Source organism: Peromyscus californicus, unplaced genomic scaffold (genome assembly GCF_007827085.1).
Source record: "Peromyscus californicus insignis strain IS unplaced genomic scaffold, ASM782708v3 Scaffold_7__1_contigs__length_154581171, whole genome shotgun sequence".
In the NCBI taxonomy this organism is placed as follows: domain Eukaryota; kingdom Metazoa; phylum Chordata; class Mammalia; order Rodentia; family Cricetidae; genus Peromyscus; species Peromyscus californicus.
The window spans coordinates 49,117,617-49,140,026 of NW_026294595.1; the positions used below are offsets into that span (position 1 = coordinate 49,117,617).

Here is a 22,410-nt window from a genome sequence, read left to right on the forward strand (position 1 = left end):
AGAATCTCTTGTGGTTTCCTGCCACGCTGATTCTTCTGATGGGTGCCACCCAGGAAGGAAGATGAGAGTTTGGGAGCTTGAGCTGTATACGCAGTTTCAATATATCCCATTCGTGTTTCCGAGTGGGAGGGGTTCAGAGGAGAGTGTGGTTTATTGTTTGAATTAGAGCCCAATTACTTGTTGGTCAAAGTACTCTAAAAATATGATGTCTTACCCATTGGTTCTCCCAGAGGTCTGTGTTACATATACCCCTTGAGAAATGATGCTACTTTTTAAAATTTTTTAGTCCAGTGCTGTATCCATAGAAATATCTGAAATAAAATAGACATTGTTCTACTCAGGTGAAACATTGTTTTTCCTAAGATGTCCATCTTAGGAAGTACAGGCCTACCTGAAGATTGAATTCTTTTGACACTTGCTGTCATAGAAAAGCATAGGAAGATGGGTGGCTAACTTCTTACACCAGATTGAGGAATAGCAGCAGGGTTCTTGTCCTTGTCATCCATAAGTGTGAGTACAGGGTTCAAACTCTAAGACAGTGAAGAAATGGTGTGACAGTCCCCCCACCCTTAGTGCCGTCCTCCAAAGCTAATGTTTTCTCCACATCACTCCAGTTTATTCTTAAGAATGCTTTAAGCGCATCTCTCTGTTCTTTCATATTTTTCTCTTCTGCTCTGTAGCGATTTCACCAGGACAGACAATACAAGTGGTTTATGTACCATCCCATCTCTATCACATGGTGTTTGAACTGTTCAAGGTTTGTAAAATAGTATTGCATAACCTTTGCCAGTCCTTTCTTGAGCTTAGGAATCTGTTCTAAGACCCATAGTCCTTTGGCCTTCCTATTTCGTTAAGAGTGCCGGTTCATGTCAGTAGCGTGCCACTTTGCTGGAAGAGAGCCTGTGTCTATGTAGATGGGTGCCTCCATACAGACCCTGGAGTCAGACCTGGGGTTGAATCTTTATTCTGTTGCATAATATGTGACTTTGGGCAAATGATTCAACCTCTCTGAACCTTGGTGTCCTCTTTGAAACTAGGGTAATATTCTCCAGGGAAACTTGTGAAGATTGGGAAAGGTGTACTGAATGGCCAAAATGGCAGAGCACGCGATCGTTGCTTACTAGAGTTATATTCATATTTTCATAAACCCAAATATTTAGAATAGTAATTCCCAACTTTCTACCCTTGAGCCAGCCCCACTTACATTGCCTTTGATCTGTTTTTTTCCTTAGAAAGGTGTTTATATTGGACTTAGAGAACTAGTTGCTGTTTATAACAGATTCAGAAAACTCAATCAAAGCATGCTGGTTATGTTGAGAATTGTGTCTCCCGTTCCCCACCCCTGCTTCCTCCCCCCACTTGTTAGTCAGAAGAAAGTGGTTGATAGTTGTGTTTGGTTCCTGCAGCTGATAATGGCTATCCTATACCAGGCCTGTGTCGCCGCCTCCTTTAGCTGCCCACTCTCCAGCCAGCAACAGACTAGAAGAACAGAGAGATGGCGGTCTGTTAGATAATGCAAAATCCCAACAGGCTGGCCAGGTGCGGTGGCACACACTGTAACTCCATAATCCCGGTGCTTTGAAGTGGGGACAGGAAGGGTGCAAGCTCTAGCTATCCTGAGCTGCCTAGCAAGACCCTGGCTGAAAATCCAAAAGCAAAAGAAAATAAGAAAGAACTTGTGCCATAGCACAGACAGCTAAGAAAGTAAGGGGGGGAGAATGCACTTTGTTTGGCAAATTAAGAATCTACCTAACACCTACAGAAACCCACCAGTGGCTAAAAATGTTAGAACTGTGTTTCCCCTTGAAATTTCAGTCATGTAAAGATCGTACCTTCTGATACTTAGTACAACTTTATATAAGCTGTGGCGTATTATATAATGCCCATGACAGTGGGTTTTGTCTAGAACCTAGTATTAAACTGTGCAGTCTCCTCTCCCCAGGTCTGCTCAGTCCTTGGCGGCCAGGGCTCTCCCTCTTAATTCCACATCCGGTCACAGCTTTCTCTGGCCTTCATCAGATCTACTCCAGTGCCACATGTCCTGTTACTGTTCCATGCCAGGCTCAGGCAGTGCTGGCCTTGTGTGCCTCACATCTTCTAGAAACTGGTCAAAACATTTTATGGTGTAAATTCTCTTAGCTTCAAACCAATGACAAAGAAAACTTAAAATTCAAATAGTGTGCCTATGTTTCAGAATTATAAGTAGTTGCTTTTTTTTTTTTTAAACTGTACTTTAATGTAATCCTAATGTATTTCAGAATGCAATGAGAGCAACCATGGAGCACCATGCTGACAAAGGTGTCTATCCCCCAATTCAAGTTCATGTCACTCTGGGGGAGGAGGATTTGACCGTGAAGGTAATTTTTTTTTTTTAATGGATGTGAAGGCATGCAAAAATAGTATAAGTCTAATTTCTATAATACATAATTTATTCTCAAGGGAAAGAATTTCAGTCAACTAGATAATAAGCACTTTGCTTTGTTTACCTGGCAGATTATAGAATTATCTTTTGAGTCTGTTTCTATTCTGGTCCTTAATCCAGATGATTCAGGTTGAAGGAACACCCGGAGACAGACTTTGATGAGTGAAAATCACAAATGTTTGGGCACTTTCAGTGTGAGGGAGAGTTAATCTCACTTCACGTTCAAGCAGTGCTCTCCACCCGCTTTGTTCCAGTTCATCACAGCTTCTTAGAGCACATGTGATTTTAGCTGTATTTTATAGTTGTGGGAACCTAAGGGTCGGAGGTGAGCTTAGGGTCACACGGGGAATAAAAGCTACGGGTCCTGAGATCTAGCCCTCTGGCCCACTGCTCTCATTGAGCTGTTTGCTTAGGTTCAGTCAGGTGACATACAGAGTGTAATAGCGGTCCTTTCTGGCCATTTATGCATGCTGCTCACAGCTTGTCTTAGCTGCTTTGTACTTACTGTATTTCTGAGGAGTGTTCTGGCGTTGCTCGTTCTGAGGATTATACTGTAAATAGCACGCACTGCTTTCTGGGATGGTTGGTAGAGAGGCGTTAGCTCTCTTGAATGTAGCAGTGGGACACTTACTTGTCCCTTCCCTACCCAGCCTCAAGTGCCAATTGACAGGATCACCAGGTACCTACAGAACTCTGGAGATAATTATTTGCAACCTACAGTTCCATGTATGAAATCAACACTGGGAAAACAATGCAAATAATTCTTTTCAGAGTTCTCATTTATATGTCACCCCGGGGCCACTCGCCCTCCATCCTTGAAATGGAGTCTCTCAGGGCAAGGCACAGTCTAAAAAACCATGTTTTATGCAACATGGAGTAACTTAGTGTGGGGTGCAGGCTGATCTCAGTCGGGTAGGGTTGAGAGCTTAGGCCTTCTGGAGGCTTTCCTAGATGGGAGCATAGCCCTCAGAGTATGGCCTTCTAGATTCCCAGGGTCGAGGTTTCCAAAACCTGATGGCCATCTTATTCCCTCACTGTCCTAAACTCTTGGTTAGCCTGTTATTTGTTCTAGCTCGCCCACATCCTCCAAGCCCTCACTCACAGTGTTCCATGACTTCTGATTGTTTCTGACAGCTGTCCAGTGGGACCTGAGACTTAGAAGTGGCAGGGTGCTGGGGAACGCTGTCAGTGGCTGGTCTCATACTGCTGGCCTGTCAGTGGAGTGGGGCCGGGAGCAGGCTAGAGGAGCATAGGCCCAGACCACACAGAGAGAGCTACTGTTCAGTGCTTTTCTTCAAGAAGCGCCTCTCTCTCTCCCGGTTCATTTTCAGGGTCCTGATCCTGACAGAATTACAGTTTTTCCTTTTTCGTGGTGCTCTGTTGGAAGAGTGACTTTGGGGGTCCGTCCATCCTTTGCTGTTTTTGCAGATGACACCCAGGTTATTCCTTCTGAGAACACCCGAGGTTCAGAAGGTTTTACTGCAGCTCCTCTTCTTTGTGTGATTGGTTTTGTTTTAACAGAAGTTCCTAGATCCTTTTCTGGATTGTGTTCTGGAATTCCCTGTGATCAGAGTCACTATAGACCTTTGTTTTCTCTGGGACCTCTGGACTCATTTGTCTTATTTTCTTCCCTTGTTGCTGTGGTAAAATCTTTGGGAAGAGCACCTTGAAAGAGAAAGTGTTGTTTTGGCTCCTAGTCAAAGGGTCCAGTCCATCGTGTTGGGGAGGGCATGGCAGAGGAGCCACAGGTAACGGGCCACATTGCGTCATCCATGGTCAGGAAATAGCTAGGATGCTGGTACTCAGCTAGCCTTTTCCTTTGCAGGCTAGCCCAAGACCGGGGGTGGGGCCGGCCACTTTTAGGATGGGTCTTTCCACCTCAATTATCATAATCAAGATAATCTCTCATAGGCATTGCCAGAAGAAGTCTAAACTAGACACGCGCCCCACCCCCAGCATGACTAGAAGGACCTAGTCTAGGTACCCCCACAGGCGTGCCCAGAGACTGTCTTATAGGTAGTCGAGATCCTATTTGGTTGATTGTCATATTAAACATCATCCCATCATTTCCTTGGGAATCAGCCTGGGTTCTGGGATTGAAATCAGGTCAGCAAGCTTGGCAGTAACCACTGAGCCATCTCACCAACCCCTTCTCTGACTACAGACTCTCTGCTCTTCTATTGAAATTTTATTTCTAGTATCTTTTAGATTTTTTAAGAACTCTTACTATTTTTAATTATTCTGTATCACATTTATTTTATTAAAATTATTAATTATCAGTTATTTTTAAATTATTTCATATCACATTTTATTATTCTGGTCTGATTTCTTTGTCACCCCGAAGGTAGTAATTACCATTATTTATTTAAAATTACAATTTATTTACTTATTATTTTCCTCTGCTCCCTGTACCCATACTGTCTCCTTAGGTTTCTATTACTCTTTATTGGCTATTTATTCATAAGCATATGGCAATTCAATGTGTTTACTTTAAAAGTTGTGTGACGTGTGCAGACTAAAATTGTTTTCAGATTGTATATTTTATGTTTTATTTGCATGTATGTTTACATACTGTGTGTGTGCATGGTACCTGCATAGTTCAGGAGAGGGTGCTGCATCCCCTGGAACTAGAATTGTGGATAGTTGTGAACAACCATGTGGGTGCTGGGAACCAAACCTCGGTCTTCTACAAGAGCATCTGGATAGTGCTCATAACTGTGAAGCCATCTCCCTGGCTTCATTTTTAAAACAAACAAACAAACAGACAACCAGAGTCAAGAAGGTTCCTTTCCTCTGGGCCTGGATTCATGTGAATTAGCTCAGAGAGTCAGTGTAAGGGGAAGAAAGGCAGGGGTGGGTGGGGAGTGCTGCTGGGGAGTGCTGCTGGGGAGTGCTGCTGGTGGTGGTGGAGGAGGTGGTGGTGGTGGTGGTGGTGGTGGAGGTGGAGGTGGTGTGGTGTGGTGGTGGTGGTGGTGTGGTATGGTGGTGGTGGTGGTGGTGGTGTGGTGTGGTGTGTGGGGAGTGCTGGTGGTGGTGGTGGAGGTGGTGGAGGTGATGGTGGTGGTGGTATGGTATGGTGGTGGTGGTGGTGGTGGTGTGGTGTGGTGGTGATGGTGGTGGTGTGATGGTGGTGGTGGTGGCTGTGGTGATGGTTGTGGTGGTGGCGGTGGCGGTGGTGTGGTGTGGTGGTGGCGGCAGTGGCAGCTGGCAGCTAGATGCTTTGAGAACGGTGGTTTGTGGGCCGAAGGTGAGCTGGCCCGTTTTTTGTTTCCCCAGCCTTCCTCTCACCGTCTCTCGTCTCTTTCGTGATCTTTTCTTGCCACAGACTCAGGCTCACATTTGTCTCAGACAGTGTTGCCTTGTTTTGTTTTCACATCTCTCTCAGTGTGGTTGCTTCCAGAATGTTCTTCCTCTTGCCTGAGTCTCCACACTGAGATCCACCTCCCCACGATCCCTCCTTCCCTTCCCCTGGGACTCAGATCTTTTAAACTGCTCTGAGTTACTTTATGTACCTTATATAATTGGCCAGTTCTGTGTACCACGTTGGCTGCAAAGCAAAGGTTGTTCCCCAGGCCTCGCCGTGTTCACCGGCTTAGACTGCCAGTCAGCCTCTGGTAACAGGCCGCTTCTCACAGCCCCGCAGTCCTTTCTGCTCAGCTCACATGCTCTCCTGAGATGGTGAGGAATCACTTCCTGTTTTGTGTGGTCTTTGGCTAGAAAGTTCGTCTTTTGCTAGACAAAAAGAAATCAGAAAACATTTATTCAAAACTACCTTTCAATGGTGTGTGTATGCTTGTATGTGTGGGTGGACGTGCGCACACGTGTGGGTGGGTGGGTGGTGTACGTTTGTAAGTTAAGAGCAGGTATGCTCATTTGGAGGACAGAGGACAGCTTTGGGTGTCTGTCTTCCCCTTATCCCTTGCATGAGACAGGGTCTCTGTTTTTGCTCCTGTGTGAGCCAGGTTAGCCAGCCTGCAGTCCTCCTTGTTCTGCTTCCCACCTGGCTGCAGAAGCTCCGGGATTACATGCACGTGCTCCTGGGCCGTGCTTTGTACAGATTCTGGGGACTTAAACTCAGGTCCTCACACTTGGTACATCGAGCGCTCTAACCACTGAGCCATCTCTGCGGCTTCCCCTTAATCTTCATTATTATTATTACTATTCTGTTTTTAGATTTATTTATCTTACATGTGTGAGTATTTTGCCTGCATGTATATCTATGTGATACATGCATGCCTAGTACCCCTGGATATCAGAAGAGGGTACTGGATCCCCTGAAATTTGAGTATGGATGGTTGTGAGCCACCATGTGGGTGCTAGGAATCAAACCAGGATCTCTGCAAGAGCAACAAGTATTGGTGAAATTATTAAGGCCACTCCACGTAGTTAAAAGGAGATTTATTTAATGGCATAACTTACAAATTAAGGAATAGGTAGGTCGCGGAGTCTGGGGAAGGTGTATCATAGTCCAGCGGTGTTCTCTGGAGCTCTGCTCAGTCCACCTCTCCAGTCCAGGGTCCCGCCACAGAGAGCGCCCGCCGATCCAGATCTCGGGTCCCCTGGCGCCTCCCTTGGCCCCGCCTTGTAGGCGTGACAGTTGCCGAAGTCTCAATGGGGGTTGGAACTTCCAGATCAAAGCTGGAATGGCTACCCACTACAAACAAGTGCTCTTAACTTGTGAGCCATCTCTGTGGCCCTCCCCCACCTTACTGTCTATTCTGCTGACCACTCAGTCAGGGTTTTCAGTACACCCACACTTCTCACCAGTGAAGGACAGCCAACCATGGAATTCGCCTCTGAAAATACTCATCCCAGGACTTTTTTTCAAGACAGAGTTTCTCTATGTAGCCTGTAACTCACTCTATAGACCAGGCAGGCCTCAAACTCAGAGATCCTCCTGCTTCTGCCTCCTGAGTGCTGGGATTAAAGGCGTGTACGACTACCACCTGGCAAGAGCTTTTTATTTATTGTACTAAAATAAATAATTTCAAGGCCTTTAAGTTCAGAGCCAAGAGGAGTTTTAAGCATAATTCTACACACAGGTTCTTTATAAAGTCCTTATGTTCTTTGATACTGTAATTACTTAGTTCTAGCTGTGTGAGGGGCAGATCTTCAAATGATATCTCAAGGCAGACTTTTTAAGTCTGAAAATCACAATAGGATTCTGAGTGTAGCTTATAGTATGAGGCAGGCGGCGCTTGGCCCAGTCCTTTGCACCTCACAGAAAATGAAAATGGCTATGTAATTTTTAGTATATTTCTAGTGTATATACATTATCATCTTAAATAATATATGAAAACTCAACTATAAACCATTTACTTTGTAGCTTTTTGGATATATTATTCATTGCGTGCATATGCTAAAAGCATATTTATTAATATATAACATCAACTTAGATGACAGAAGAGAATATAGTAAATTAGAATATAGGTTAGGAAACTGGTCCATATTAATTATAAAGGAAAACTATAAATAATGCATAAGCTAATTACTAATTCAGTCTACCATATGGTTACTTGACTTGAAAAATGATAGACTAGTACAAAGATCTGTGTCCTTTAACTCACTCAAATGTCGTCTGGGATTCTGTGTTTCAAAGTTGCATTTATTTATGGGTGTCTGTGCCTGTTGAGCACACAGGTCGGGAGGTCAGAAGACAACTTGCAGGAGGTGATTCCCATTCCACCGTGTGCACCCAGAGAGTGAACTCAGACTGTCAAGCTTTGTGACAAGTGTCTTCGGCCACTGAGCCATCGCATTGACCTTACTTTTGTTTTTTTGAGATAGAATGCTACATTATAGCATAAGCTGGTCTCTAATTGTGGCAGTCCTTCTGCCTCAGCCTCCTACATGCTGAGATTCGGGTGTGTAGTACTACACTCAATTCGTTAAAAAAAAAAAAAGATTAATTTTAGTTTATATGTATGTGTGTGTTTATGGGTTATGTGCACGAGTGCAGTGCCCATGGAGGCCGGAAGTAGGTTCAGGATTCCCTGGAACTGGAGCTCTGGATTGTTTAGAACCACCATGTAGGAGCTGGGGACCAACCAGGTGCTCTGGAAGAACAGTCAGTGCTCTTGACTGTGGAGCCCATTTCAAACTTAGGTTTTATAATATATCTACAAATTAGAATTATGAGCATTTCTAACTTGTTCTTTGTTGCCTGTTTTTTTTGTTGACATCTCTTGCTAATACATAGAGTTCTACATAATATTTAAATGACTACATAGTATTCTGTTTTAGAGTGTGCTTTATATAGTCCCCTATGTGGGTTACTCTCTGATTTTTCTTAATACTGTGGTGGATACTCTCCTGTATCCTTTGCATGTTTTAGTTTCTTAGGATAAACTTAGGAGGTGGTGTTGCTGTGTAGCGTGTCCTTGTCTTTTTTATTTATTTGATCCTGGTTATCATATTGCCCACCAGGAAGGCTTAGCTTTGTGTTAGCTGCACCATCGAGAGCAGCGTTTGCAGCTTGGGCTGTGGTTTCCCAGAGCAGCGTTCTCCCTGAAGAGGCTGAGTTGTGAGACGATAGATAACATGTAGGACTTGATCACCGTATGCTCTTCTCCTCTTAGATAAGTGACCGAGGAGGTGGTGTTCCACTGAGGAAGATTGACAGACTCTTCAACTACATGTACTCCACTGCACCCCGGCCTCGTGTTGAGACGTCCCGCGCAGTGCCCCTGGTAGGTGACTCAGGGAGGCCATGGTGCCCGTCAGCCATCATCGGGTGGGGTTCCACCAAACTAGCCAAGCCAATTGCACAGGGGCTCCCAGGGAAGGAAGATGCTTTGAAACCTTAGAGACAAACTTCTGTTAAACAGTCCTGGGATTAATTTTCAATTGAAATAGGTACAAGAGAGATTATAGTTTCCTGCCACTCTTGGCAGTTTTCTCTGTGGTAAACCCTGTGGGACAGTATATTTCAATATGAAGATTAAATTATGGATTGTAGAAATAATTGGTCAACATTGGCTTAATCTTTAATATTGATGTTTCCCCCTCAAGTATTTGTATTTAGAAAGACCCCATTGTGTAGACTCAACTGAAATTCTGATCTCTTTGTTTTTTTGGGTTTTTTTTTTTGAGACATGGTGTCACTGTGAAGCACAGGCTGGCCTTCAGTTCACAGAGAGCCACCTGCCTTTGCCTCCAGGGTTCTAGAATTGAAGACCTGTGGCACCACGCTTTCCCAGCTTTTTACATTTTTTTAAAAATGTATTTTTATGATTGTATGTGTATGGGTGTTTTGGTTGCATGTAGGTAAGTGCGCCACATGTGCAGCCCATGAAGACCAGAAAAGGCTGTTGAATCCCCTGGAACTGGAGTTATGGATGGTTGTTAGTCACCATGTGGATCATCCTTAACTGCTAAGCCATCTTGCCAGCCTCCAGGTTTTGATCTTTTAAGTTCACCAGTCTGACTCCAATTATAGTTGTTTAGGTGCTGTTTACTCTCAGAGGTACCCCTGAACAAAGTGCCCTAACGGGAGAAGTGGGGAGCGACTACCGTGACTTCTCCTTCTGTCCTGCTGATTCTCCAGCGCAGGGCCCTTGAGAACTGAAACATGAATACAGCTGAGCCTTAGGGCAGGACAAGGTTGAAAATTGGGTAGTTGACTTGGAGGGACACACAGAGTTTAGAATTGTAAAATCATTAGTACTAGTGGGATGGCTCAGTGGGAAACACACTTGCCTTACCGTCCCAATGACATCATTTGATCCCTAGATCCCGTGGTGGCAGAAGAGAACCAACTCCTGGAGGTTGTCCTCACCTTAATGCATACAACATTATTCACACATGTCTGCACTCATAAACACACAAATAAAATAATTTAAAAAAAAAAGAATCAGTGGGAGAAGAAACCAAGGCCTAAGCATGTTATTGGTGCAGCGACTCTTGTGTTCACACAACACTGACTAACATCTGTGAGGAATGCCATCAAAGGCATGATTGGATGGAAGCCATTTTTACCTTTATCCAAGTGTCTGTGGAGTCTCTCCAGATACTGGAAACATGTTGAACCAAGATCCACAAGTTCTGTGTTTAGGGAACTCGGGGAAGGAGGTTGGTTCTGCTAGATAGGAGAGCAGGAGGCAGAGACCTGCTCTTGTCTCAGAAGCTCTCTCTAGAAGCTGGGCTTTTTATTTCCAGGGCAGGGAGTGGGTAGTGGAGTAGGGGTTTGCTTTGAAGATTTTGGAGCAGGGAGGTGATCTGTCAGTGAGGATTAAGGAAGTGGACTGTTACATATTAGCTCCAGGTTCAGAACAAAGGCTGGAAATCTGTGGTGTGAAGTCCTGAGATTCTTACCTGTCGCTAATAAAGCTGCAACAAAGCATTTTTTTTAGTCTTGCTCCTAAATGAAACTGTGTGCTTTATATGAAATTGCCAAGAGATGTCCTGGGGCACCCTGAGGCATGACAGCAAAGGAAAGCAGTGTGCCTTCTGCAGACCACACAGTTATTTTATAGACAGCAAAGGGCTTTGGGTCCAGAACTGAGACGTTGATGGGCTCAGCCTAACTCCAGCTGAATCCTTCCACGTGTTGTGTTTTATAAGCTCTCTCGGGTCCGTAGGCCAGTGGCTCTGCAGTGGCATTTGTCTTAGTTAGAAAAGTGTTTCAGGGTGTGGGTCTCTGAACAGAACTTTGTTTTCTCATTGAACAGGCTGGTTTTGGTTATGGATTGCCCATATCACGCCTCTATGCACAGTACTTCCAGGGAGACCTAAAGCTGTATTCCTTGGAGGGCTACGGGACTGATGCTGTTATCTATATTAAGGTAATAACCAAAGCTTCCTGATTTAACTGTATTGGAAAGTATGTTTATTTTTTTTTTTTATTTTTACATGTATGTCTGTGTACGATGTATGTGCCTGGTACCCTTAGAGACCAGAAGTGGGCATTGGATCCCCTGGAACTGGAGTTACAGACAGTTGTGAACCACCATGTAGGTGATGGGAACTGAACCTGGGTCCTCTGTAAGAGCAGCCAGTGCTCTGGACCACTGAGCCATCTCTTCAGCCCCTTGTCCAATTTTTTAAATGGTAAAGAAAGGTACCAAAGAAGAAGTATAATGCTATTTAATAAATGTAGTGATAGTTACGTAGGAATGTACCCATCTTGATCGTTGAGGGCAGTGGGGCAAGAAGTAGAAAATTAGGTTAAAGTAGAAAATCCTAAGTGTACAAGAAAGACCCTGGGTTCACTCTACAACACTGTAACAAAAGGAAAAAGAAAAAAGTGAATTTGGTTTTAATTGAAATATATGACCAGCCATTGACCTGCTCTTTAAAAAAACGAAACAAAACCCTACATTTGTGTGTGTGTGTTTATTGTGTGTGTGTCGTGGGTGTGCACATGCAGGGTGATCAGAGGGCAACTTTCCAGAACTAGTTCTTTCCTTTCACCATGTGGGTTCTGGAGACTGACCACGGTCATCAGGCTTGGTGACAACCACCTTTAGCTGCTAAGCCATTTTGCCAGGCAATAGTAACCCCCAGCCTTCCTGTGTGTGTGTGTGTGTGTGTGTGTGTGTGTGTGTGTGTGTGTGTGTGTGAGAGAGAGAGAGAGAGAGAGAGAGAGAGAGTGTGAGAACCCATGACCTTCTACAAGTTAGGCTAGTGCTCCCCAACTGGCAGTAAATAATTATTCTTTTTCTAAAAAAATATTTACTTTTATTTTCTATGTATGTGTGTTTTGCCTGCATGTATGTATGTCCCACATTTGTACCTGGTGTCCATGGAGAAGACAGCATCAGATCCCTTGGAACTAGAGTTAACAGATGATTGTGAGCCTCCGTGTAGGTGCTGGGAATCAAACTCCAGTCCTCTGCAAGAGCAGCAAATGCTCTTAACTGTTGAGCCGTCTCCCCAGCCACCTAAAGTAGTTCTTTTGAAAATATGTATTTATTATTTAGAGTGTGTTGTGTGGGGGCATGTATGTGGAGGTCAGAGGGCAATGCTGGAGTCCCTTCCTCTGATCGTGTGGGTCTTGGACATTAAATTCAGGTCTTTAGGCTTGATGACAAGCATCTTTACCTGCTTGAGCATATACACAAATAAATAAATGTAATAGTATTTTAAAAGCACTAGCTCCGTGGTTGGTGCTCTAGTTTCTTGTTCTGGCCACTAGATGGCACCTATTTTATAGGCTATGCTCAAGAATTTTGTGGGGAAAAGTTGGCCTGAAAAGATTAAATTCTTATAGCCACATTATTTTTATTTATTTATTTATTGTTTTATATATATTGTTGTTTTGCCATGCATGAGTGTCGGGTCTCCCAAAACTGGAGTTATAGACAGTTGTGAGCCACCATGTGGGTGCTGGGAATTGAACCCAGCTCCTCTGGAAGAGCAATCAGTGCTCTTAACCACTGATCCATCTCTCCAGCACCACCATGTTATTTTTAAGATGTTGTGAGGAACTTAAATATGATAATATCAGTGAAGTATTTTTATTACTAAATGTAATGTTTTGATGGATGTTTAGACTACTCAAAGAGCACACAGGTGGGAAGGTTTTCTACTTGGGAAGAACTAGAATACTGGCATTTTAAAGGAGTCATCGTACATAGTCACATCAAAGACCTCATTGAGCATGATCAGGAGGAAATGACAGTTCTGCATTGTCAACATCTTGGGAAAAACAATGGCCTATTGTCAAAACTCTGAAAATTCCTACTGTGAAGACAGTAACAGAAAGTATAGTTTTTCGCTGGTTTCCATTGTTTATAGGAAGCTATAGGACAGTGAACGAATGCCTGTGTTTAGGAAACAGAAATACATGTTCAGTGACCCACACTGACTAATGGAGGAAGAAGAAACCACAGTATTCGAACTGGAGTGTTGCTCAGTGATAGAGTGCTTGCTTCCCGTACAAGACCCTACGTTCAGTCTCCAGCACTGGATACAGGGTGGGGGTGGGGAAACAGGAGGTCCAAACAAGGGCCAATCACTGTCCATGGGAAAGCCAAGATGTCTTAGATTAGCTTAATATTAATGATGAGCAGATTGGTGTGTTCAGTTTTTAATTTTTTTAAAAGATTATTTTATGGTGTTTTGTCTCCATGTATGTTTGAGTACTAGATGCCTGCCTGATGTGTGTGGAGCTCAGAAGAGTGTATCACGTTCTTTGGACTGGAGTTACAGATGGTGGTGAGCCATTATGTGGATGCTGGGACTGAACCCGGGTCCTCTGCAAGAACAAAGGCTCTTAACCACTGAGCCATCGCCATCCCTGTAATGGATTAATGTTTTTAATAATACATTACTATATAGTGAAGAAGATTGGGTTTCTCCTCATTCAATCTGTATACATATATTAAGGTAGAGATACCGATTTCTCTGCTCTTACACTTAGCAGCCTTTTGAGGTAGCTGGCTCCTGGCTGGCGTGCACTTTTTAAGAGGTGTCCGTTCTGCCTTGGTAGATGTTTCCAGGCTGGCTGGCTAGGGAATGAATGAATCATCAAACCCATCACTGTGTCATCGTTGGTGCCACAGATGTAGTAAATAGCATGTTTCAAACATGTCCACCCTGAAGACGGTGTGCGTCAGCAGTTAGCTGATAAGATGCCAGGAGAATGTTGTTGACTTTGTAGTCGTGTTTGCCACCACATATAATCTCAGGTAATGAATTCTTAAAAAGCCCGACTTAGAGGACTTCTTTTCCATCCCAGGCTCTGTCAACAGAATCCATCGAGAGACTCCCTGTGTATAACAAAGCTGCCTGGAAGCATTACAGAACCAACCATGAGGCTGATGACTGGTGTGTCCCCAGCAGAGAGCCGAAAGACATGACCACATTCCGAAGCTCCTAGATGCACGTGGGATGCCTGGACAGTCCAAGTGTGGCTTTTGCTAGGTTTGGAAGAGATGTGTTTGGAGCCACATTGTACCAGACATGTTACGTGTGACTTCACAATCGTGTTCGCCAAAGCTCCTAAAGGATTAATTATACCAACTTTATTTTGTATGTTTGATTAATTGGACATACTTTTAAACACTCATCATTTTGGTCAATTCCCCTGTGTGTGGTAGTCTTATGGAGTGTGAAGTCTCTGGGTTTCTTTAGGAAGTTGAGTTTTTTTTTTTTTTTTTTTAATTTTTCATTTATTTCTGCTAGAAACATCTTCTAAAGAAAGCGGAGTAGCTGGTTAGTGGCCTGCTTTTGGAGTTCTGTCATCTGTTAGTAGTAATGCCTCATCAGATGCTTTTCTTGTCTCCCACGAAGGGAGAACACAGTGGTACCAGTAGGACCTTTCGGCATCTACATGCATTGTCTGCTGAAATTACTCGATGTGGCATAATTTTATTGCAGTGCATTAACGATGATGGTTCCCCACAGAGCTAAGTCCAGATCACGCGCACTGTGCTCAGGATCAATGCAAGGGATTTTCTTTAGAAATAATGTCTCACTGTGTCGCCCTAGCTGGCCTTGAACACGATGCCCTTCCTTAGCTTCCTGAGTGCTGCCCCAGAAGGGTGTGTCTGGCTGATGAGAGAAATGTTTATTCCTCAAACAGGCAAAGGAGCATCAGAGAGTAAGCCAGGGAGAAAGGCTCAGTGCCCCCGACTGAGCCTTTGACTGTTGAGATTGTCCGACGGAGCTCCGGAAAGACTGAGTTTCTCTGGGTCTGCTCTGGATCTGCTCCAGGCATCCGGAGGCTGAAGGCCGGAGATGAGTTTCTCAAACTAGGCAAGGCTCATGGCTGGCCTGGCTGAAACCACACTTCTGAGTGAATCGGGACACCACTGCTGTTGGCAAAGTGACAGCTTGGATTGGTCACTTTGGTTCCCCCGTTTCCAGGTCAGATGGCCAGACTTTAGGGGATGTAATCTGAATCTCAGGCCTGGTACAATTGAAAGCGGAATCAGGAACAGGGAGAGTAGGATGATTTTAGTCACCTTGGTTTTAAGTGGTGACTCTAAGGACATGTATTTTTCTAAAAATACTCAGATTTTTTTTTTTAATCAGAAAAGTCATCTTAGATTGATTACAAAAATCCTTTGTATCTGTATGGTAATTTAAAGTTTGCAAATGCTTTGAAGTATTAGGACGTTATTTGTGTCAAAACACAACGTGTGGAGCAGCCTGTGACAGCTTGGTTCTCACTCAGAGTGACCCAAAGTGACACAGAATCGGAGCCACAGCCTGAGCGATCCCTTCTGACCACTGTCATCTGTCAGGGACGCTCTTACCGCATCTATTAGTGATGAAGAAATACTTTAAAAGGGTATTTGAAAGTGTGCTCTGCCACTTAACTGGAGGGACTTGGGGGTTTGGTTTGGAAAATGCTATGAGTTAAAACATCTCGCTCTTGACAGGATTTATCAAATTTCACCATGTCCCATAAATATATACATATTTAATACAAAAGCCAAATCATGCAATATGGCACAAAGTAGAATTTTTGTACCAAATGATCGAAACATGTAGATTGAGAATGCTCCAGGGTGGTCAGTTCAGGATCCTCAGGTGAGAGGTGAGGGAGCTGAAACTCAGGTCTTATTGGCCCAGAAATTTTTAGCTAACACGACCAAATGTTGGAAAAGACACACCTTATACCTGCTCTTCCTAATTGAGGACTTTGTAAGAAATAATAGACTATGCTCATGAGTGACATTTACTCCATGTATTACACTTATTAGCTTTAAATTACATTTTCTTGCAAGGATGAAATATTTTGGAATCTTTTGTACAACTGTCAATAAATGTACTATTTTTACTTGTGAAATACTTTTCCCTCTCCAAGGAATTAAAAAGTCTCCCCCCCCCCCATTTAAGAGCTAAGAAATGTTTTCAGACAAGTAAAATGATTTTACTTTAGTCTCTTTTTAAGGTGTGGCACCTTTTTGCTTTGTTATCATGGTTATGGATGGAAAATTGTGTGTGAAAATGTTCTAGGGCGGGGCTTTTTTAGAGTTACTTTTAAAGATACCTAAAAGGTTTATAGCTTCTTAAGGTGAGCTGTTTTGTCCGCCAGCACTGATTTTATGTTGTGTAGGTATAAAAACAGATTGATGGTTGGGGAGTGGATAGCAAGTGATTTTTATAACCTGGGCAGTTAATGAGTATGCCAGTGCATTGTAGGAGAGGGGCTGTAAGAATATTCCACACTCAAGTTTAAAATGTTCGTTGGTTTTGATGCCTTTACACTTAAAAGTGGTCAGTGTCTTCCACTGTGAAGTTCCTATAAGGAGATATTGAAGCAGAATTTTCCTGTAGTATGTCTTCTCAGTGACAGTAAACTGAAAACATGGATCAGCTCTTCTTAAATAAATTTGAGTCACTTAAGGAATTTTAGAAATATGCTCATGTATTTTAAAGAGCAATCTCTTTCATCAAGGCTCTACATTCTATAAATGTTCAGGAAATTGGAACTAGGTGCCAGCACGCTGGCTCGGCAGGTAAAAGCAATGGCCACCAAGCCTGGCAACTTAGTTCTTTCCTCAGAGCACACAGGGTGGAAGGAAAGAACCAACTACCCTGTCAGTTGTCTTTGGATCTCCACATGTGCGCACCTCACAAAATAAATCGAAACTCCAGTTGTAGCTAGGTGTCATGCACGCTCTTAACTATTCCTAATTTAAGAGGTGTTTGAGGCAGGTGTCCAGTGTATAGTCTAATGAGAAAGCAGGTGGTAGAGTTTGTGTGGCTTGAGTTACCCTAGGTTTTCATTATCCAGTGTACTACCAGCGATGCATAGATGGAGAACTGATGGGTAATTTTGAAAAGCTATACAAATAAATCTGAGTAACTTTCCACAGTAGAAATAACTGTAGGGAAGGCCTTAACTTAGCCAGCACTACCTTCCACTTAATGCTAATGGAATGCCTGAACTTTTATAGCCAAGACAGATCCTGTCCTATCCCTCACTGACAGCACGTAAGCACCACATCTTCCTCTCACTGTGAAAATCAGTAAGGTCCAGCTGGCATGGTGGCACACCTGTTAGTGGATCTCTTGAGTGTGAGCCAGCCTGGTCAGCATAGGGAGTTTCCGGCCAGCCAGGGCTACATAGTCCCTGTGGTTTTTGTTTCTTTGTTTTAAAATCAATAAAGTCCCTAACAACTACGGAGGGGTGGGAAGGAGCTGCGTGGCGCTGTGAGTGACTGATTAGGGAAGAACCCTAGCCGGTAAACTGAGTTTATGTCATCAGTTTTACAAGGAAGTGCGACGCTCCCGAGGATAGGTGGCCAGGGTTAAATTTGGTTGTTTTTACTGAAGGAACTTCTCATTATACCTGATTAACTTCTGGTCTCAGTACTATTAAATTTCCCATAGTCAAACCCAAGACACTCAAAAAATAATAAACCAATGCTTTGTGGCGTTTTTTCATTTCAGAAGTGGATGCATTCCTATTCTACTAATCCTGTTCGTAAACTGCTGTACCACTTGCTCTGCTTTTGTGTTTGGAAAGAATTAAACATTTTCCTGCCCACTTTTTTTCCCTGTAGTCTTCATATTCCTTTAGCAGATTTTAATAGGAAAAAACAAGATTGTCTCTTTTGTTGGCTTCCTAAAGCTGTTACTTGGCTAGGGACATAGATGCTTACCTTGTATTCATGAGGCCCTGCGTTTAAGACCTATTACCACGTAGGTGGTAGATGTTAGTAATCCAGGGACACATGCCTATACTCTCTGGGTTACAGGGGAGGTGGAAGCTGGAAGATCAGAAGTTCAAGGTCATCCTTGGCTACATAATGAATTCCAGATCCATCTGGGATATTTGAGACCCTGTCTCAAAAAAAAAAAAAGTTACTTATTGAGTAGTGACAACTGTCCTTTTACATTGTTAGGGATTCTTGAGCAAAAATGTTCTAGTTTTACCTAGTAATAAACTCAGTAATTATTGTTTAAGATTCCGGAAGTGCCTACAGTTGTCACGGGACAGTGGGTGAAATTCATAGCTGTGACCGAAATATTGCCACTTGCTTATCAGAAGTTTAGAAAATGTTGAAAAGTCCCTTTAAAAACAGCACATGAGCAGTACATTTTACATTTGACTCAAGCATAAAAAGCTGCACTGTTCTCTGGTTTTGTCCTAGGTGCCTGAGACGGATGCTCTAGTGGTATTCTTACGATAGCAGTGTATAGGAAGAATGCCATACATTTAGCAGCTAGCGTACTGTGTGTAACTACAGTACAGCATGAAATTATTTGTGCAAAAATTTATTTTTAAATGAAGGCTGTATTACGCTCTATATGAAACAGAATGGAAGAGGCAGTCCCCCCCCCCCCATTACAGCATAAAAATAACTGGTTTAATATGAACTGGTCAGGTCTTTATTCTCCATAGCTCCCCTAATGCCTTGTCTGATAGGCCCTTACATCTGCCAAATGTGTAATGCAATATGTTTTAACAGCGCCGTCCATTCCCAGTGGTCCCTCAAAATGGGCCAGGAAGCAGAGCAAGCCGTGGATGGTCACCAACATGAGGAGAAGCAGGGGAAAGATAAACTATGAAGAAGATGGGAAGAGTGTGGACAGCGCTGTGAGGATGTTCAAAGTACAAAGGAAGCATGCATTCATTGGGCGGAAATGTATAAATACTGTTCTGCTGGTAACTCCAAGGATGCCATTTGGGGGGTCACTTCCTGAATAGCATGTACTTGAGACTAAACGAGTCAAGTCTAGTCACATTCCAGTAGAACGTGATGCCCAGGAGGAAACAAGCCAAGAAGACAGCACAGGCAGGCCTACTGTCCTGCTGGAAAGCTGGGCAATGTTAGAGTTTAGTGAGCAAAGGTGTTAATATGCAAGCTTGTGCCCATGCTTCCTGGGAGGTGAAAGATGCAAAGATTTCTCTCTTGGAACTGATTCATGGGGAAGAGTGGATGGGTAAGTGCATCTGTGCAAGTGTGAGGACCTGAGTTTGGATCCCAGCACCCAGCTTTAAAGAAAGAAAAGCTGAGTGTCACAGTGCACCCGTGGAATCCTAGTGCTGGGGAGCAGATGCAGGGAGACCCCTGGGGCGGATTCAGGCCAGCTGATGGAGAGCTTTAGGTTCAGTGAGAGACCCCATCTCAAAAAACCAAGTGGAGGTGATAGAGCAGTGGTTCTCAACCTCCCTAATGCTGTGACCCTTTAATGCAGTTCCTCATGTGGTGACCCCAACCATAAAATTTTTTCGTTGCTACTTCATAACTAATTTTGCTACTGTTATGAATCATAATGTAAATATCTGGTGTGTAACCCCAAAGGGGTCACAATCCACAGGTTGAGAACCTCTGTGATAGAGGAAGATACTTCTGGCATCTCTATGTGCATGTACAGGTGAGCGCACGCGCGTGCGCGCGCGCGCGCGCGCACACACACACACACACACACACACACACACACACTACACATGCAATCTCATGCAGTCACATTACACTTACAGTCTTATTCTGTATCCCCAGTGCCTTGAAGGAGGCACTGAAGGCTTGTTTTGAGGGGGCTCACAGTATCTCGAGGGGCCTTGGATGCCCGAGAAAACTCTTGTGTCTTCCTTCACCAGGACTGCTTGGCTGCTGGGGCACAGAGCGTAACCTCGCTGTGGCCAATTAGAAACATCTGCCAGGCAGAGCAAGAAAACTGCTTTCAGAAATTCTGATGTCAGGGGTGTCGTGGTTGCAGGGTCAGGTTCCAGATACAGAAAGAGTTCAGGTGTTGGTGATGATGGTGTAGTTCTAAATGAAATCTATAGGATGTGAAACTAATCACTAGAATTCAGCTGATATCCCCAGCAGGCGGGGGTTATCCGCATTGGCCGAGGATGAAGTCCCACAGTGTTGACGAGGAAGAGGAATGCAGGCATGCATGAGGGCCTCCATCTTTGCATGGCTTCTCTCACTTCCCTGCTACTATTGGGCTCCTGGGAAGTCGTCGTGCAGGGATGGATGAGGATGTCTCTGATCGCTAGACTTTTTCCTTACAACCCATGTGCTGTTTTCTGGGTATGAGGAAATTCTTGGCTTGATCCTTTCTCGCTCTTCTCTGTGCTTGGGTTTCCCAACAGACTTAGAGCATCTCCCTCCAGCATGTGACTAAATTTTCGTGATCAGAGTTGAAGATGAAGGGCGGCAGGGCTGCGGCAGGATCAGAGAGAACAGACAATGCTGCTCAGAGCCATTTATCCCTCATCTAATTTTTATGACCTGACTTCCCTCCAGGCCTAAGTTATATTTTTTTTAATGTCCTAAGTTACATGCTTGAGATGTTTAAAAAAATCATTTTCTTTGCTTTTCTGCTGTAACACCCTTCCCTGAGGCAATGGATGGACTGATTAAACGAATCGAGGACAAAGAGGAAAAGAAATTCAGAGAAGGAATCTCAGATAACATCTCAAAATATTATCCTGCCGCAGTTACATCCAAGGACACTAACGGGACCTGGGGGCGAGAGCGATGAAATCTTGTAATAGTTTTTGATGGCTCATGGAAAACGGAAGAAGAGTAGATGATCAAAGGCAGGGGAAAGGTTCAGCATTTTTCAAGTACAAAGAAAGAGGGAGCTGCAAATTGTAGGCAGGGAGAGCACCCGAGAAACTGGCCTCTTTTTTTTTTCATATATAGTTTGTCTTGGACCGGGGCTATTGAAATAAGGCATCCAAATGTTAGCAAATAACCTGAGTATCTCCTGAAATATTGTTCTGGAAAAGACTCAGAAAATGGGGAGCAGAAATAAAAAAGGTTAGAAACTGTGCAGTACACTGAACTCTGAAAGACACCTGGACCTCGACCCCAGGAGCTCATGGGAGTGGGACCCGGCAAAGAGTGATCACTTTGATTTCTTTGACATGGCTGACACTACCCTGTCCATTTAATTTCCTCCTTTGTGTCACCGACTCGTGTTTGCTCTGGCCCAGCTCTTCCTCACGTCCTAGGCTCTGGCCGTCATCTGTGGCACGACTGTATGAAGCTGGCCCCAGCTTGCTCTTTCGGCGGCTGCTGTCACGATAGCTTCAGTACGGAGCGGGATCACAAATGAGGCAGGACAGTGGGTTGGCCTCCTTTCCACGTGAAGGCAGTTTGGGATTGGCTTGTTGCTGAGATTGTGATCAGAGAAAATATTTTTTTTTTTGGAAACACGGAGTCCCTGTCTCCTTTGCCTTGTCATCTTCCACACTGTTGAAACCACGCGTGGAAAGAAAGGCTCTGCCTGCAGGCAGCACCGCTTCACTCCAGCCTTGCTAGTCCAGGGTCGGTCTCTGAGCCCCTTGCTTTTTCTCAGAGGCCACACAGGGCTTTTGGGCAAAGAATGTTATAAAAGGTGTGTGTGTGTGTGTGTGTGTGTGTGTGTGTGTGTGTGTGTGTGTGTGCGCGCGCATGTGTGTGTGTGATGTGTATGGTGTGTGTGCACATGTGTGTAAGTATATGTGCCGATTCACGCACAGAGAGACCTGAAAAGGTCGAGTGCCCTGTGGGGGGGGGCTCTCTCTCTCTCTCTCTCTCTCTCTCTCTCTCTCTCTCTCTCTCTTTCTCTCTCTCTCTTGGCATCATTCCTGGTTTTTATGTGGGTTCTAAGGATTCGAACTCAGGCCCTCATGATTGTGCAGCAAGCACTCAGCACCCTACGTTCCAGAGAATTTTATTCTTTTAATTAAAGAAAGAATTTTATCGAAGCTTTCGGATACACTCAGTGTGGTTCATGACTGGGAACAACAACAAAAACACTAAGGTTTTATGAAAATGCCACTCTCTTTTGATTCACTAGTATGTAATAATTTAATTACCCAAATATGCTTTCAAAATAACAAGCCTCGTGGGCTCCAGCAATTCTGTAGATCCCACTTAACATGCCCGATTAATAACGGCCCAAAGTCCCACTTACGTGCCTTGGTTTTGTAGCACTGGGTGTGGGACATGTCCCCAGGCAGACATAATGTCTATCTCAATTTCAGGCAGACGACCCAAAACACAGTTCTCCTGAAAACTCATCTTGTTTCCTGTTTTGGTAGTTTGCTTTCACTAGACAAAAATCAGTGACAAAACAGTGTCTGA

The 22,410-nt window shown here is 43.9% G+C and overlaps 1 protein-coding gene across 2 annotated transcripts in view; it reads left to right on the top strand.

Moving 5' to 3' along the window:
• Pdk1 (pyruvate dehydrogenase kinase 1) overlaps window positions 1-17,867 on the top strand; it is a 34,152-nt gene extending 16,285 nt beyond the window's left edge. For both annotated transcript variants that reach the window (XM_052723864.1, XM_052723865.1), the window contains 5 exons: window positions 681-757; window positions 2,259-2,357; window positions 9,001-9,111; window positions 11,092-11,205; window positions 14,103-17,867. In XM_052723864.1, coding sequence (XP_052579824.1) covers window positions 681-757; window positions 2,259-2,357; window positions 9,001-9,111; window positions 11,092-11,205; window positions 14,103-14,243 — 542 coding nt within the window. In that variant the 3' untranslated portion in view covers window positions 14,244-17,867. The remainder of the gene's footprint in view (window positions 1-680; window positions 758-2,258; window positions 2,358-9,000; window positions 9,112-11,091; window positions 11,206-14,102) is intronic.
• Window positions 17,868-22,410: the final 4,543 nt, after the last annotated feature.